Source organism: Panicum virgatum, chromosome 2N (genome assembly GCF_016808335.1).
Source record: "Panicum virgatum strain AP13 chromosome 2N, P.virgatum_v5, whole genome shotgun sequence".
NCBI lineage: Eukaryota > Viridiplantae > Streptophyta > Magnoliopsida > Poales > Poaceae > Panicum > Panicum virgatum.
Window position 1 is genome coordinate 65879996 of NC_053146.1, and position 14571 is coordinate 65894566.

The 14571-nt window shown below is 43.9% G+C and overlaps 2 protein-coding genes and 1 pseudogene across 3 annotated transcripts; all 3 read left to right on the top strand.

Annotated features, from left to right (window-relative positions):
* The first annotated feature begins 1727 nt into the window (after positions 1–1727).
* On the top strand, positions 1728–2436 carry LOC120658068 (annotated as a pseudogene).
* A 1487-nt stretch (positions 2437–3923) lies between these two features.
* Positions 3924–8841, top strand: LOC120661877 (serine/threonine-protein kinase SAPK2-like). 2 transcript variants are annotated; one of them, XM_039940867.1, is made up of 9 exons: positions 3924–4347; positions 5806–5880; positions 7180–7281; positions 7365–7418; positions 7500–7592; positions 7668–7760; positions 7893–7997; positions 8104–8202; positions 8289–8841. In XM_039940867.1, exons 1-9 carry the CDS (start codon positions 4228–4230, stop codon positions 8565–8567), a joined length of 1020 nt encoding a protein of 339 aa, XP_039796801.1. In that variant the 5' UTR covers positions 3924–4227; the 3' UTR covers positions 8568–8841. The 2 variants fall into 2 exon arrangements, with proteins under 2 accessions (XP_039796801.1, XP_039796802.1); XM_039940868.1 differs by lacking the exon at positions 3924–4347 and adding an exon at positions 5263–5283.
* Positions 8842–9111: 270 nt separating this feature from the next.
* LOC120661878 (40S ribosomal protein S6-like) lies at positions 9112–11959 on the top strand. The gene is made up of 6 exons (XM_039940869.1): positions 9112–9262; positions 9878–9942; positions 10655–10712; positions 10796–10904; positions 11006–11278; positions 11452–11959. Exons 1-6 carry the CDS (start codon positions 9257–9259, stop codon positions 11694–11696), a joined length of 756 nt encoding a protein of 251 aa, XP_039796803.1. The 5' UTR covers positions 9112–9256; the 3' UTR covers positions 11697–11959.
* The last annotated feature ends 2612 nt before the right edge of the window (positions 11960–14571 follow it).

The window sequence follows — 14571 nt, forward strand, 5'->3', positions numbered from 1 at the left end:
TCGAATGGATGAACAAGGAAATGATTTAGAGCTTGGTCAAGACATTGATGGTAATGCCATTCCTACTAATGATGCCGTACCGGGTGAGATTATCATTTCATATGATAAAAACAGCCCATCGATGAAGGTTGGGACACAGTACCCAACAATGGAAGAGTTCAAACTGGCAGTGCGGACATATGCCATGAAGGAGTTCCATTTAGGAGTAGAGAAGTCAACAACGAAGAAATATAGGGCTTTTTGCAAGTCTGGTGATGAAGCGACATGCCCTTGTACTTGGAGGATAAATGGATCGAAATTGGATGGCAGCGCTACTGTGGAGGTATTTTTTTTGTATCACTTAATTCAACCATTCATCTAGTTATGTAATTTAATATCATTTTTTTCTATTTTTGTAGGTAACTGTGCTAGTTGATAAACATGACTGTGTGTCTAGCGAGAGGATGCAGGTTACAACTCCAAGTTGCAAGTGGGTTGCTAGCAGGGCTCTGGATATCCTTAGAATTCAACCAAACATTGGTACTAAGGAACTGAAAATGAGGTTGGAGACAAATCCAAGTCATAAGTGTACAATTGGATATGGCACTGAACAACGGGGTAAAAAAAGAGCACTTGAAGAGATTTATGGGAAATGGTCAGATAGCTTTGAGCTATTATTTAAGTGGAAGGCCGAGGTGATGAAGCGGAGTCCTGGGAGTGTCGTTGAGATTGATGTTCTTGAGGTAGATGGTGAGATATATTTCCACCGTTTTTTCTGTGCCTTGAAACCATGCATTGATGGATTCCTGGAAGGTTGTAGGCCTCACTTGAGCGTAGATGCTACAGCACTTAACGGGAGGTGGAATGGTCATTTGGCTGCAGCAGTAGCAGTTGATGGCCACAATTGGATGTATCCAGTCGCTTATGGCTTCATAGCTCAGGAAACAACAGATAACTGGACTTGGTTCATGGAACAATTGAAGAAAGCTATAGGTAACCTTCCACTCCTTGCTGTTTGTTCTGATGCTTGCAAGGGCTTGGAGAATGCAGTGAAGAATGTATTCCCCAAGACGGAGCAAAGGGAATGCTTTTATCATATGGTCAAAAACTTCAAGAAGAGATTTAGAGGGTTTGGCCAGATATATCCTGCTGCACGGGCTTATAGAGAGGATATTTTCTATGACAATATAGCAAAAATGGTAAGTGGATCACCAGCTCCAGCGCAATGGTTATAGGCCAATCATAAGCTATTATGGTATAGGTGTGCTTTCAACCCAGAAATTAAATGTGACTACATAACTAGCAACATTGCTGAGTCATTTAATAACTGCATCAGAGACCATAAGGACTTACCAGTCGCTGACCTTGCTGATAAGATCAGAGAAATGATCATGTTACTGTGGAACAAGAGAAGAAATATTGCATATAGGCTACCTGAAGGCAGGATACTCCCAGCTATTATGGTTCAGCTAAGAGCAAACACTAGAGGTTTGGGACACTTGAAGATTGTACCATGTTCTAACTGGAGTGCAGAGGTGTGGGACCATAGCGGAGCGGTTTCTATGAGGCATATTGTCAAGCTAGGCCAACGAACATGTACTTGTCTTGAATGGCAGCACACTGGTAAGCCATGTCAACATGTGCTGGCCTATGCAACCCGCCAAAGGGGAGTGGACCTAGAACAATTTGTGCATGACTACTACTCTGTGAATAGATTCAGGGCTGCTTATGGTTGAGAGATTGAACCAATGACAGATAAAACACAGTGGCCACATGTTGACCTACCATTTGGCGTTGGTGCACCTTTGGAAAAATCATCTGTTGAAAGAATGAGGAAACTAAGAATCAAGGGATGGGATGAAGGTGGACATAAGAAGAAAGGTAAATCTACCAATGAGGGTGAAGGTGAGAAGGGATGGCATGAGGGTGAAGGTGATAACGATACTGTTCCAACAAACGCAAAAGGACAAAAGATGCACAGAGGACCTGTGACTTGCAAAAGATGCGGAGGAAAAGGTCATAGACAAGCTAGTTCCAAGTGCCCATTGAATGGGACCGCAAAAAAGGAGTAATTGATGATTTCCTTTATCAAAAAACTTAAATGAAAATATCAATATTAATTTATTTCATCACTTGTAGGAAGCGTAGGCACCCTAGGAAGAATGTCACAAAACAAATGCAGCAAGGACCTAGCACCCCCACAGAGGCCAACTAGGGAACAAATCCTACGGGATAGTCCAGGAAGGGTCACAAGAAGGTTAGCAATATTAACACATTCACTATACAATTGTTTTTCCATACATCTAATTATTGATCGTATTTATTTGCAGCATGGTGGCAATGTTATTAGGAGATGACACATCTTCACAACCTGACAACGCTAGCCCCGTGAGGATGCCTACCTCGGTGCCACCAAAAAAGATGACTCCAAAGAGGAGAAAGCTAAACATTGGATGATCGTATTTATTTTAGTTGTGATGAGATGTAAACTCATTATTTATTTCATATAACTTTGATCTATTTTGGAACATCATTATGGTACAAACATGGTTTATGCTACCAACATGGTTTTATGAGATGAACCAACGTTTGCTAAATACTTGCTGTTATATATTACTTGTAATTACGTATGAATCACTGTGTTAATTTGTGCTAAATATTGCCAGCACGCCATGTACGCCATGATGATGAGGGATTTTTTTTATCACTATGTACCCATGAATGCACCCGATCGCAGTGCTGATGAGCACGTTGACCGGGATGAACCACCAGTGCAGGACGTTGTCAATGGTGACCGACTTGCCGAGGTGGACGAAGATCATGCCGAGGTGGACGAAGATCAGGCAGGGGAGTAAGAGCGCGAAGACGAACTTGCTCAGGAGCTTGAAGGTGGCCCTGGGCACAACCTGGACCTGCGGGTTGGTGAGGAGTAGGCCGATGACCATCAGGCACAGCAGCTTCATCAGCGGCGCCACAATAGCTGAGATCGGCGCTGCAGGCCGAGCGGAAGGCGTTGGGCGCGCTGTACGCGGAACTGGAGGAAGAGCAGAGCGACCCGGCCATCGCGGTGAACTAGATGATGGCGATGATCAACATGCTGTAGGAGAAGGCGGCGATGCAGATGGAGGCGCTGCAGTACCAACAGATGATGGAGGAGAAGTCCGAGTACGACCAGGAGGCGCTGCAGCTGCTGAACGAGCTGGTCACCAAGCGGGAGCGGGAGAAGCAGGAGCTAGAGAGGGAGCTCGAGCTGCATGTATTTAAGGATGTATTTATGTGTATTTATGGCTTAAAACATGATAAAAGGGGAGAAAACCCTATTATAACTTAGAGAAAATGTTTGGAGTCCTATTTAGGAGAAACCGTTGTTTGGAGTCCTATTATAGAGAAACCAAATCTTTGGAGTCCTATAATAACCAATTTCTCCTTTACAGGCATCATCAACTATAGGATAAGTTGAATCGATTAGCCACATCTTTGACGAATCATCAACTGTTGAAAACTGAAGATTCCCAACTTTCGCAATATACCAGCAGGACAGTTCGCTGCAGTTCCGTCCAGAGGAAACTGACTAGAGAATCACGAGGGGATCAGTCCCAGTGTCTTTGCATTGGTTTACATGATCCAGAAATCTGAATTTCACAGGGTTCAGCAGCAATTGTCAAGCAGTGACACTGTTTCTCGACTGTACTGTATGAAGTAGAAGCCTCATGGAGCAGCTATCATATAGCAGACCGGGTTCGGCTGTCCACTCCCGGTCCGCCCGAACCGTTGAATAAAAATTCTACCTTTTTTTCCCCTGGGTTTCTTTCTCGGCGATTACCAGCGCGGCGACCACTTCAGAGGGAGGGCGAGCGAGCCCACGCGTGCACCACCACCACGACGGCCGATGACGACGGCAATACTACTGGTATGGCTACATGGCTACGTCTCTCTCTCCTCCCACTTCGACCCGGCCGGGCCCTATCAAAAGCCCCCTTCTTCCCTTCCACACCGCACTCCCTCACCTTCCACCTTCCCTCCTCTGCCCCCGCCTCCTGCTTCCTTCCACTCCTCGCTCCTCCGTTGCTTCCTCCTTCCCTCCACAGTCGGCTCCACTCATCGGCCCTGCAGCTCTCGGTATTGACCGATTGGTGGAGGTAGCTGCTGGCCTGCTGCTGCTTCTTGCTCCTGCCGGTGCGTTCAGACCAGTGGCTCTGATTACGAGCCGTAGGAAGGACAAGGAGCAAGCCTGACAGGGAGGTGGCGATGGAGAGGTACGAGGTGATCAAGGACATAGGATCGGGCAACTTCGGGGTGGCCAAGCTGGTCCGGGACGTCAGGACCAAGGAGCTCTTCGCTGTCAAGTTCATCGAGAGGGGAATGAAGGTGACCGACCTTATTGACTTCTTACCGTCTCCGGCTCTCCCCTTCCCTCAATTGGGTTCATCTCTCGCGTCAAAAACGTTTTGGTCATGGAGTGCGCCCGATCGGTTAGTGCGATTTCTCGAAGGTGGGTTTTGATCGGGGTCTAGATTTTGGGCCTCCTAGTCCTAGGTTTTGCTTAGGTTCCTGTAGTGCGTAAAAGGAACTCCTTGATTGGGGTTACTTGGTTGTTTGCTAATTTGGTTTCTTGCCGCTGCCTACCTGCCATGTCCATGTATCGGCGCCTCGGCGGTACTGTGGTACATCTTGTTCGAGAGTTGGTGTGGTCATTATTTCCCAACCGATCTGTTCTGTTTTTTTAGTGTGTCTGAAATTTTCATCTGAATGATTGAAGCTTTAGAAATGGAGCATGAATTTGGACCACCTCCATTATTCACATCGTAAAGTATGTTTACTAGCAATGGATGCAGGGCTCTTTGCTTGCTTGGCCTTAAATGAGTCACACTTGGCTGATCATGCAAATGTTACTATGCTTCTCAATCCAAACAAGAGCTGAATCTTGCACCTGGCTGCCTTGGTACTGATTGATCTTCCCATCAGTCTATCTCTGTTGGATTCAGATGATTATGTATATTGTGCCATTGATTTGTTAAAGAGCTTTAGCTTCAGTTGGGAAAATTCAATTTTGCATCTGAGTTCAGGACCACTTCCAAATTTTGCACCACGTTTTATTAGATGAACTGTAAACTGAGTGAACAGTCTGTCAAATTTTATTCTCCGTGCCATGTTTTATTAGACACTGCAAACGTCTTATTTGGATTGTGATATGCAAACTTCATGTATTGTTAGTTCCATTTATAGGACTATGCAGCCTTAATTATTCATTTTCGAGGAAGCTAGTAAAGTTGGAGCTGTCCAGAGTTAGCAAAATCTGTCATGGTAGGTACACATGCTTTACTATAAATAATTCATACAATCATATCTGTAGGATATTACTAGTTAAATGGATGCTATTATTGAAAACTTGTAATCTTATACTAATTTGACAAAACAGCCAACAACAGACCTTGCTTCTGGTTTAGTTGTTTTCCCCATATTTTTGCTAATAACATCAGCTTCAAGTTAATTTCACTTCCTAGGAGGCTAGGATCTGTTTTAAGCTATAATCCCTGTGCCATGGACGTCTTGAACTCTGTAGTTGACTAATAGTACTATTATTGTGGTGCAGCTGCTAAATCATGTGTTGGGTTTTATGTATCTGGGTTAGATTAGTTGATCAGTTGCTTTGTGTTTTCATTACAACATCTGTTTACCTATGACCATTATTTTGTCTTGCCTGTTACAATTTTCATCACACTTGACTGCTCTCACTCACTTAAGAAAAATGCTTTTTCCCAAACGATGCTTATGTATCTTGTGTTTGTTTATCAATTGCTAAAACTATTTCTTCTACTTCCATAGATTGATGAGAATGTCCAAAGGGAGATCATGAACCATAGATCACTGAGGCATCCGAATATTGTTAAATTCAAGGAGGTAAGTTCCTTTTTTTCCTCTGTGAAAGCAATAAAAACTTAAATATTCAATTTATTTAACACTGTCATAAGATCCAATTCTAGTGTTGAGAGCAATGACAAATCTGATTCTTTACACCATGTATGGTAAATGTTATTTTTTCTAAATGCATTAATACCTTCTGTTTCATACTACACTAAAAATTATGCAAAATATCCCATAAGAGCTTCTGGTGCTTTTATTATTTTATTGGAAAAACTCCACCCAGTGCATATTATAAAAAAATTCATCGCAATTGCTAAAACTTCTGAATTGAAATTCAAATGCATAAGAGAACATTCAATTTCTAAGAAATCATGATATGATGCTCAACTCGTATGCTTCTGGGTTATTACTCGTTCAGATATTTTTCTGCATGATATGTCATCCATTCTCCATTTTTTTATTGGACAAATGGAATTTAAGGTGAAAGGGGTCTCCACATTTCAGAGTTGAATGGCTCTAGCCGATAGCGAGTAGGTTAGGTTCTATTATAATTCTCATATGTGCCTTTACTGTTTTGAGTAGTTGGTGTATATGCTATGTGTGGTTACATAATTATGCGGTAGAATAATACCTTTAGATTCCCACTTCTGGAGTCCTTGTCTGTTTTTTCCTTGTGTACGACTAGTTGGCAACTTGTTTCAACGTCTGTTGGATACTTGGATGCCTATCAGCATTCACCAGCTTGCTATGCATGCCTGACTGGTGCCATGCCCTCTAAGACGGGGAAGTACTATGTCATTCAGGCTTGGGACTTGTTTGTCAACGCTTCAAAATTGTTGATTGGCTATAGTGACAGCAGCCCTAGCAGTTTGCTTTGTCCTCTTTTGCAAATAATGGTGTTTCTGTTTTATATATTCTTGTTTGCATGGAATTCTTTATAAAAGATTTTCCAGATTTTTCGGAACAGAATTAGGTGCAAGTCATATTATGAATTATGATTGGTAACTCACATTCTTGTTCTGGCGGGTTCGAGAAAAAACTCACATTCTTGTTCTGAGGCAACCAATATGTGGTGTTTTAATTTGGCTATACTGGAAAAATACTTATTTTAGTGATCATTTGATATTAAATGTTGAGGAATTAATTAGATACAGATATCTATTTGTACATCTTCCCAAAACGTTCTATCATTAAGGTGGTTATTGCATATACTTTCTTTGAATGGAAAACTCTACTGCAGGGCCCTATTGTGATTACGGCATTTTTTTTCTCTCACAAGTTTGAATCTGTCATAATTTCTAGATTGCAAACTTAAAGACAGACTTAGTTTTTCAGGTTGTGCTAACTCCCACACATTTGGCCATAGTTATGGAATATGCTGCTGGTGGCGAGCTATTCGAAAGGATCTGCAATGCAGGGAGATTTAGTGAGGATGAGGTAGATCAGATTTACTACAAGGGAATCTGTCATTTTACCCAAGACATGTTTTGCTATTGACACTTATTTATTCCTCTCCATAGGCAAGGTTCTTCTTCCAACAATTGATTTCAGGAGTTAGCTATTGTCACTCCATGGTATATTAACTTTTCAAGAGCAACTATTAAGTGGAATATTTATGAGTTGTGACATGACACTATCTTTTCTTACTGCTGCAGCAAATATGTCACAGAGATTTGAAACTAGAAAATACTTTGCTGGATGGTAGTATAGCACCTCGGCTAAAGATATGCGATTTTGGTTATTCCAAGGTAAACTACTGCAATTCTTCTTACCTTAAATAATCAGCTTGCCAACTAAAACTGTTGTGCACTCGTCTTTTCCAGTCTTCTGTGTTGCACTCTCAGCCCAAATCAACTGTTGGCACACCTGCTTACATTGCTCCCGAGGTGCTTGCTAAAAGGGTATATGATGGAAAGGTGATCCATACCTTTGCTATTTCTCCTTTTTAGTTGTCTATTTCTTGTGGAATGGTAAAAAAACTAATTTGCATAGTCTAAAAAAATGCAGTCCAAATTCCTAAAACTGAGCACTCACCTTCTGCAATTTAGGTTGCCGATGTTTGGTCATGTGGAGTAACTCTGTATGTGATGCTTGTCGGGGCTTATCCCTTCGAGGACCCTGACGAACCAAAGAATTTCCGCAAGACTCTTACTGTAAGTTGACCCAAAGTGTCACACAACAATCACTTGTGCGTATGAACTTATGAAGTTTTATATTTCACCTTGTTCCACTCAGCTCATGCCTCTGATTTTCGTGCAGCGGATTCTCAGCATACAATATGCCATACCTGATTTTGTCCGAGTTTCAATGGAATGCAGGCATCTTCTGTCCCGGATTTTTGTTGCAAACCCTGAGCAAGTAATTGTTTTTTACCCTAAACATTTTGATGAAAACGAACACACACAGAATTTCTGCATTCTCATTCATTGGGTATTTGTGCGCAGCGGATAAGCATCCCGGAGATCAAGAACCACCCGTGGTTCCTGAAGAATCTGCCAATCGAGATGACCGACGAGTACCAGATCAGCGTGCTAATGACCGATATGAACGTCCCCTCGCAAAGCTTGGAGGAGATCATGGCCATCATACAGGAGGCCCGCAAGCCTGGCGACGGTATGAAGCTCACCGGGCAGATCCCCGGACTGGGGAGCATGGAGCTGGACGACATTGACGTTGACGATATCGACATGGAGGACAGCGGTGACTTCGTCTGTGCCTTGTGACAGAACAAGTGGTTGGTTCAGGCCGTCCGACGCCGAAGCTGCAGTGAACTCCCACTCTCTTCTGGTCTTTTTGTGTTGTGCTGTTGATCCAAGTTGTTTGTTTAAGCGTGTTCTGCGCTCCCATTTTGTTGTTGTGATTTCACTTGTTTTCTGTAATGGAGGTAGTGATGTTGTGGATAAATAATAGACTTTTTAAGGCTGGATTCTTAGAGTTCGGATCCTCCGCCCTGTATGAAGGGGTCGTCTCATGAATTCGCAATGGCTTGTTTCTTTCCGTTGACCTTTAGCTTGATGTTTTTTAGGCACTGCATGCCGAAATCTCTATGAGTTTACTGAATCACTGAAAGTCTAAAAATGTCCGAGAAAAGGAAAATCAAACGAAACCCTCGAAAGGAAGCAATTTTTTCTATAGAGAAAAGGTAGATGGGCTCGAATTGATGCTGACCCAAAATTAGATGGGCCCAAGAAGCGTGTCGGGTCCATTAGACCGATTGGGTGGGCAAGTCACGCGCCATTCAGGTGGAGGCCCGTTTCTCGTTTCGGCCCGCTTCTAGTCTCCGCCCGCCTATATAAGCTCTACCCGTCTCTCCACGCATCTCTCTCGCTCAAAACCCTAGCCCTCGCGCCGCCGCCGCCGCCCCTAGCGCTCGAGCTCCTCGCCACCCGCGAGCTCGCGCTGCATCGCCGCCATGAAGGTACGCTGCTCCTCTCCGTAACCACCCTGATGCCCGACTCTGCAAAATCCTTATATGGCGTTGGTTCGTTGCTACCGATAGCAACGAACGACGCCCGGAGATGGGGATGATGCCGCTGCTCGGAACTGAAGAAATGTTAGGATTCGGGAATTCGGGGTTTGGGGTTTCGGGGGTTGGGGTGCCGGGGGTTGGAAAAGGAGCCGGGTTTGGAGGGAGGCCGCGGCCGGCGGTCGGCCCGGCGTAGGCGAGACGGCGAGGGTGACGTCCGCCGGGCGGTGGATGAGAACCGGTGGGCGGGGTAGGATTGGGGGCGAGCAACTGAAGGGTTGGGTTGAGGCAGCGAGAGCTGTTCGTGGGCGGCGAGGTCGCCACCGGCCATGGCGGTGAAAGCTGTCGGCCTCGACGCCGATGACGGCGCCGTCGGCCGTGTGGTGGCGTGGGGTGGGGGCGCTGGTGGCGCAGATCTTGCGACCGGCGGAGGAAGAAGAGAAGAAAGGGATAAGAATAGTCTTTCGGTCGTCGCTATCGAACGATTGCCCCATAAGGGCCTCATTTTTCTTGGATGGGGTTTTGTGGTCGTCTAGTGTCTGATTTGCTTGCCTTTTGTGGTTGCAGTTCAACATTGCCAACCCGACCACCGGATGCCAGAAGAAGCTTGAGATCGATGACGACCAGAAGCTGTGAGTATTTCGTGCCTTCCACTTGTTTTGCTGTTTCTGTTCTTTTTAGATCCATGTTTGTGATGTATTGCTTTAACTAAACGCTGTTCAGCATCTGATCCGAGTTTTCTCTGGGAATCGTACATCTCCTTCAGTGCTTAGCTTCATGTAGAGGTGTGTCGGGCGCAACGTGGGCAGTGGCGATTAGTTAGGGTATACTATTAAATTTTATGGCATAGGGTGTCTAACTCTAGTTAAATGCAATAATTGTTATGTTGTGAGCAAGCTATGTTTTGCTTGCGGTTGTTTCTGATTTTATGTGAGATGTTTGTTGCATGTGAAAATTTAGTGTTTGCTTATTCTCGAATTTCTGTCAAATATTGTCAAGTCTTTTGATGAATGACCCACGTTGGTTCTGTCAAGCTGTTGGTGATCATGTAAAAATGTTTGACATCATTGGTGATATATAAAACCTGATGTTTTCTGTTCCCTAGGATTTGTCAATATGTTTTTACTGCAGCTATTTATGACTTTTGCATCCTGAAGTTTTCCCAAAAAAATGAAATTTAATTTGAAAAGCCAAAAATAATAGCATATAAGTTATTTAATTATTTGTTTAAGTGCACTGCTTGCTTCTCTGCCTTGTGCGGCTATGATTGCATATATGATGTTTCGCTCCGGCTCTGCTTTATTTGTTTGGTTCCTATAGCTAACACCTTTGTATCAACTACAGGCGTCTCTTTTTCGACAAAAGGATCTCTCAGGAGGTCAATGGTGATGCTCTGGGTGAGGTAATGTTCGGATAACTTATTTTTATCCTTAATCCATTGTTTTCCATGCTCAAATATGTGTATAATTTTTTTTGGTTTTGCAGGAGTTCAAGGGTTATGTTTTCAAGATCATGGGGGGTTGTGACAAGCAAGGCTTTCCCATGAAGCAAGGAGTGCTAACTTCTGGCCGTGTTCGCCTTCTGCTACACAGGGGTAAGTGGCTGCAGTCTTGTTTCCACAGTACCCTTATCGATCAGCTTATATCTTCTCTTCCCTAGATGTTCTTTGCTGAACATTTATTGTGAGTTCTGTAGGCACTCCATGCTTCCGTGGTTATGGTAGGCGTGATGGTGAGCGCAGGCGGAAGTCTGTCCGTGGTTGCATTGTCAGCCAAGACCTCTCTGTTATCAACTTGGTGATTGTCAAGAAGGGTGAGAATGATCTGCCTGGTCTGACTGACACCGAGAAGCCCAGGATGAGGGGACCCAAAAGGGCCTCCAAGATCAGGAAGCTTTTCAACCTGTCGAAGGAGGATGATGTCCGCAAGTATGTAAACACATACCGCAGGACATTCACTACCAAGAATGGTGAGCTTTCTTCTCTCAAGCTGAAGAGCTACCTTGGTTATTTTCTTGATTCAAGTTCACACGTAGCTATTCTAGCATTTCTGCGATGAACTTCCTCTTGAAAATAAAGATATTGAGGGGTGAGTTGAAATAAGTCTTGTGTTGTAATGTTAACCTGAATACTTCTGTTGCAGGCAAGAAGGTGAGCAAGGCTCCTAAGATCCAGCGTCTGGTGACCCCTTTGACCCTCCAGAGGAAGCGCGCTAGAATCGCTGACAAGAAGAAGAGGATTGCCAAGAAGAAGTCCGAGGCTGCCGAGTACCAGAAGCTCCTTGCCCAGAGGCTTAAGGAGCAGAGGGAGAGGCGGAGCGAGAGCTTGGCCAAGAGGAGGTCTAAGCTTTCTGCTGCCGCCAAGGCTTCCGCTGCCACCTCTGCTTAAGATTGTTCAGAGTTTGAGAGATGTCTGAATGCCTCTACCTAAGCTATAGTTGGAGAACCCTCATGTTCTGTGTTGGATCTGTCGACCCCCCCCTACCCTTACCCTTTAGCTTTCTCGAGTGCAATTTTGCATGAACATGCGTCAGGCTTTGTTGGTATTTGAGTTACCATGTTGTTTTCTATTGTGAAAGTTGGACCCATCAGATAGCTTTATATAACTTTGCTCTCTGCCAATATGTCAATCTTATCTGATCTTGCGGTTTTGATTGTAGTCTCCAGTTTTTTGCTAGCATCTACGACTGTTTATTGACTCGACCACCGAGATAAGCCACGTTTCTGCTAGCAAACAGTCGAACCTCTGTGATTATCTCGGTTGACCTAGTTGAATCGTCACATATGATCCTGTCAATTTAAGATCAGATGAAATAATTCCTGGGCGTCGGCACGGGGGGAACTCCAGTACTCCACTCACCTCAGCAGGGCGGCAAGCCAGCAACGGTGTTGGTGATATCCCCGCCGGTAAGCTCTTTTACCTTCAGACTAGAAGCAGATGGAGGGTTTGCTTAATTCCAGTTCATTCGTGCCTGCTCGGCTGCATCGAACATTGGAGTAGAGGCCACAATATCTCTTAAGTCAAGTTTCGGAGACCTGTTGCATCGAACATTGGAGTAATGGCCTGTCAGTACCATTTCTGGTTGTGGAGATGAACAAGTGCCCGTCATTGGTTGGTGTTGATCACAAGAAGGTCGTCCTCCAGCTCAGTTTCGGAGACTGGAAAGTGCCTGCGGTTGGCGATGGCGTCGTTGACCTTTCTCGTCGGGTTTCTGCTGGAGTTCACAAGCTGAAAGTTTCTGTCAGGGCATGGCAGGATGGTAACAATGTTGTGGAAGCAGATCACGTTGCAAGCGGGGCGGGTTGTAGCTGACCGCAAACCCACGTAGCTTGCCGCCAACTATTTTTGTGGATTTGTGGCTGCCCACTAAAATAACTACGCAGCTGATACGTATTCGTGGACTTGATGGTTGAGTCCACAGTCCCGCATGAAAGTAGAGATAGCTGGCTTGCTCAATGTTTATTAATTTACTTGCCTGTCTCTGATACAGAGAGCTGAGTACTATTGCTAAAAAGGGGAAACAATTCTAGAATAAACAACTGATATGAAAAGGTTAAATTCAGAATTCGCATATTGGTTCAATCCGATTGAATTAAACCAACTACTAATGATAGATTACATTATTTGAGATGAACCTTATCTCATTAGCTCTTTCAGCAAGGGAGCACCGTATCTCACAAGGACTTTTAAGTTACAAAAAAAGGGAGTAGCTGCAAAGCTTCTTCCTTCAAGCAGGCCCTTTCTTCAAATCTGGGAGCACCTCGAAATGAAAACAAAAATTTAGATAAGACTGCGATGTGAAATCTTAACTACACTAACGAAGAAAGTGTACTGGTTACTACTGCTGACATCTGAATATAGTCATTCAGAGTTGAGAACATGGACAACAAGATCAATAAAATAAATTATTGATGAGGTTTGACAAAGTGTACCTTGTACTACTATCTCAGTTACAAGCAAAAGTTAAGATGCGAGAGTGCAAGACCATTTTTGTAGGTTGGCTAGTTTGGAATTTATTTTAGACATGCAGTGCAGGCATGCAAATTGGTAAATTCAGAGAAAAGGGAATGTGCTCTATGACTGGAATTGACAAGTGCTAGGTGCAGGTAATGAAGCCATGGTGTCATGCATAATTTTGGCTGGTTTTTTTATATGCATTTCATCTGCTGTGCCGGAGTATTCGAACATGGCACTATGGCAGCAGGAAACTAGATGCAGGTAATGGGGATGACCGTAATGGCGACAGGGCTACTGGTTACAGTGTTAGAGACATGAAAACTATTTTCAGTAGATTAACTTACTATGCAGTGAAGGTGATTAGAGGTCACTGCACCAGAAAAGTAGCTACAAGGTTTCTCTCATGCTCAAAACAGGACAGCATAGAAACAACTCTGCTGCATAACAGATGTTCATCTATTTACTGTGATCAAGGTAGGTTTTAGACAGTTTTGGTGATATTGTAGGAGTATTTCTTTTCCTTTGGTGCTACTAATTTCAAATGTTTGCACTTTATGATAGAAACCAATCATACATGCCCATATGCATGGATGACGTCTTAGTGACACGGATCCAGGCTATACTCCAATCTCACGGGAGTACTTGAGGAAAGAGTTGAATACCCCACTCTACACTCTGAATCTTTTTCTCCTTGGCTTCCGGCAATTTACTCTCCTATATTACCGGCACCCTTGATCTACCAGTACAGCAGGTACCTCTTACTAACAGCTAACTCTAACTGAACGTAACTGACTGACCTTGAAAAAAAAAAGACCCAGATTGACTAACTGAATTACGAACACAAGAACCTTGGTGTGAGGAATTTACGAAAGCAGGTAGAAGGTTTGGTACGCTTGACATTGATTGGATACTGTAAAATGGATGTTAGTCCGGCCTGGTCATTCGTTTCGCGTTATCCTGAACCTCGTTGAGAGGCTAGTCCGTCTCAGCGCTGTACTGAGATGAAGTGATGCTCATTCTGCTCTGCATCATGGATGTACCCACACTTGTATAACATAATTTATGGTGTTGCTCGCGTATTGACGTTAATGTAATTTTGCCCAGGTGACTGATCCGAGGAGAGCGAAATGCCAATTAACAGTCTAAGCTTAATGGCTTAGGAAATGTATTGTCAGCATGCAACGCGTTGTGGCATCTAAATCTGTGTGCTTTTATAACAATTTGACGTCTTTCCTTTTTTTTGAAAAAGAATCATCGCAAATTTGCAATGTCCCAAAAGAAGCTCCTGCACTGGATGCTGTCACCA

What these genes read in the sequence shown, in the direction of transcription:
- LOC120661877 (XM_039940867.1), top strand. Translation starts at nt 4,228, where the DNA reads ATGGAGAGGTACGAGGTGATCAAGGACATAGGATCGGGCAACTTCGGG. An exon ending in TTAGCTATTGTCACTCCATG is followed by an intron (nt 7,419 to 7,499) that starts GTATATTAACTT and finishes TTACTGCTGCAG; the next exon opens with CAAATATGTCACAGAGATTT. An exon ending in ATTTCCGCAAGACTCTTACT is followed by an intron (nt 7,998 to 8,103) that starts GTAAGTTGACCC and finishes ATTTTCGTGCAG; the next exon opens with CGGATTCTCAGCATACAATA.
- LOC120661878 (XM_039940869.1), top strand. An exon ending in ATCGATGACGACCAGAAGCT is followed by an intron (nt 9,943 to 10,654) that starts GTGAGTATTTCG and finishes TATCAACTACAG; the next exon opens with GCGTCTCTTTTTCGACAAAA. An exon ending in TCGCCTTCTGCTACACAGGG is followed by an intron (nt 10,905 to 11,005) that starts GTAAGTGGCTGC and finishes TGAGTTCTGTAG; the next exon opens with GCACTCCATGCTTCCGTGGT.